Raw genomic sequence first — 2,229 nt, 5'->3', positions numbered from 1 at the left:
AGGAATATTACCTAAGCAACATTTCATTTTATGGATGGCAATACAAAGAAGGTTAGCTACAGTTGACAGACTAGCAAAATGGGGAATTCAGGTGAACCATTCTTGTGTACTGTGTGGAGGTGACATAGAAGAGACACATGATCACTTGTATTTCGAGTGTCCATATTCACAGAGCTTATGGAAGGGGTTGCTTGAACGGTTAAGTTACAAGAGAAGGGTTGAAATCTGGGAAGCTGAGGTACAATGGTTAACTGCCAATGTAAATAACAGAAATCCAAGGAAAAATGTGCTACGAGTGGTGTTTGCAGCAGTAGTATATCATATCTGGATGGAGAGAAATGCAAGACGATTCCATAACCAGAGCAAAGAGATTCAGGATAGAGCAAAAGAAATTGTTTTGCAGGTGCACATAACAGGACAGAAGAAATGTAAATGGACACCTATATTGAATACACTAAATAGATATCCTAATTGTAATTCATAGCAAATAGGATAGGAAAAAGACCCATGATGATATTGGGTCTTAGTTAGCAGCCCTGGTTGTGTAGGTATTTTGTTTATTGGTTCCGGTTATGAGACCTGATACTAGAGTCCAAAGTACAGGTGATGTAAATTGAAAAACTGGTTGAAATAAAATTTTTCTTTCGACCAAAAAATAAAGATGATGTTAGACGCCATCACGACCTCTAGTGGATTTTGGGTCGTGACGCACTAGGTAACAACCATCCAAACAAGCTGTTAATTTAAACCGGTCACAAAATTGAAATAGAAGTTTACGTTTTATCAGTTTGTTCATACTACATAAAGCTAATTCTAATTTTACAATATTTCATATATGGTTTAATATATTTAATTTATATATTTAAGTGTCAAACTAAAGAAATTAATGGAAAATACCCAAGGTAATTAACAGAGCCATCACAACTTTGGAGAATTGTAGTAATAAAACAAAAGCAAATAAAGATAGCACATCAACTTTTATATATCCCAGAAGTAAGAAAGACAACCCAAAGAAGGAAAAAGAAAAACAAAAGCTAAAGGGAAAAAAGGAAAAAAAAAAAAAACAGAGGAAAAAGGAGTGTGGTAGACTGGTAGCGTAAAGAAATATACGAGAAAATGAAAGCACAAAGCTACAAGGTTGCTTTTATGCGTTCGAGTGCTTGCTCCATCAAATAAAAGTCTTCTCCAAATCAGTGCACCCACGGTATAAGGGTCGTTTGGTAGAATGTATTAGGAAAACGTAATATATGTATTAAATTTAGTTTTATTAATTTCATATTTGGTAGTGTTTATATGTAACTAATACATATATTAGTAATACATATTATTTGGTATTATCCTATGAATAATTAGTACTGTGTAGCAAATCATGACATTAATAATAATATGATTTTTACTCTATCTATCTATATCTATATCTATACTATATTAAAAGTGTGAAGGCACTTAGCAAAATATCATTCGCCTTTTTTACCCTTTAAAAATAAAATTTATATTGAGTGAAATTGTCATTTCACTTATCTTCCTAATAGTTAGGACTTCAACGTAAATTAAAATTTTATTTATTATATCTTTCCTTGTTTAAACTCTTAAAAGCTAAATTTAAAAATGGATTATAACCATACTTTTTCAAATATTTAGGGGAAAAGGCAATAGAAGGCCGAAAATTACCGTAAATTAACAGGGGGATTTGCATCTATACCCGTTTTTTTTGTCACGTTTTAACTTGTGCCCGTTTTGCAAAAAAAATTGCAAGCGTACCCGCTTTTTCGCATAACTTCAGCATACCAGGCTGAAGTAGCAAAGGCAATCACGCAAAACTTCAGCATTCTAGTAGCCGGGCCTGAAGTTCAGCTCTAGAGCTGAAGTTTTTGTTTTGTAATTGGCGAAGTTTTTGTTTGTAACTGGCAAACTTCAGCTCTAGAGCTGAAGTTTTTGTTTTATAACTGGCGAACTTCAGCTCTAGAGCTGAAGTTATTTAGTTCATCACTAGTCTACATTTACTTACAGAAACACGACATTGGATACAATACACGCAACAAGGATAGTTAGACTAGACTCTAGAGCTCAATTTTAGAACCAAAACTGTTCATTGGCTTTCCGAAACAAAGTAAAAATTTCTGCACAGCGACAGATGCAAAATTAATCCAACGACGGCGAAAACCTTTGATCCTGTCTATGCCTGGAGCATCAAACCTTTTACAATTTTTCTTCTAAATTTTAATCTTT

The 2,229-nt window shown here is 33.6% G+C and overlaps 1 protein-coding gene across 1 annotated transcript; it reads left to right on the top strand.

Annotated features, from left to right (window-relative positions):
• Positions 1-34: 34 nt before the first annotated feature.
• Positions 35-403, top strand: LOC109222241 (the record flags this gene model as incomplete). The annotated part of the gene is made up of 1 exon (XM_019386612.1): positions 35-403. A coding segment is annotated over exon 1 (369 nt), but the record flags the coding sequence as incomplete, so codon positions are not given.
• Between the last annotated feature and the right edge of the window lie 1,826 nt (positions 404-2,229).

Source organism: Nicotiana attenuata, unplaced genomic scaffold, assembly GCF_001879085.1.
Source record: "Nicotiana attenuata strain UT unplaced genomic scaffold, NIATTr2, whole genome shotgun sequence".
NCBI lineage: Eukaryota > Viridiplantae > Streptophyta > Magnoliopsida > Solanales > Solanaceae > Nicotiana > Nicotiana attenuata.
Note: the sequence above shows the minus strand (reverse complement) of the source record. Positions and strands in the feature narration are given on the sequence as shown.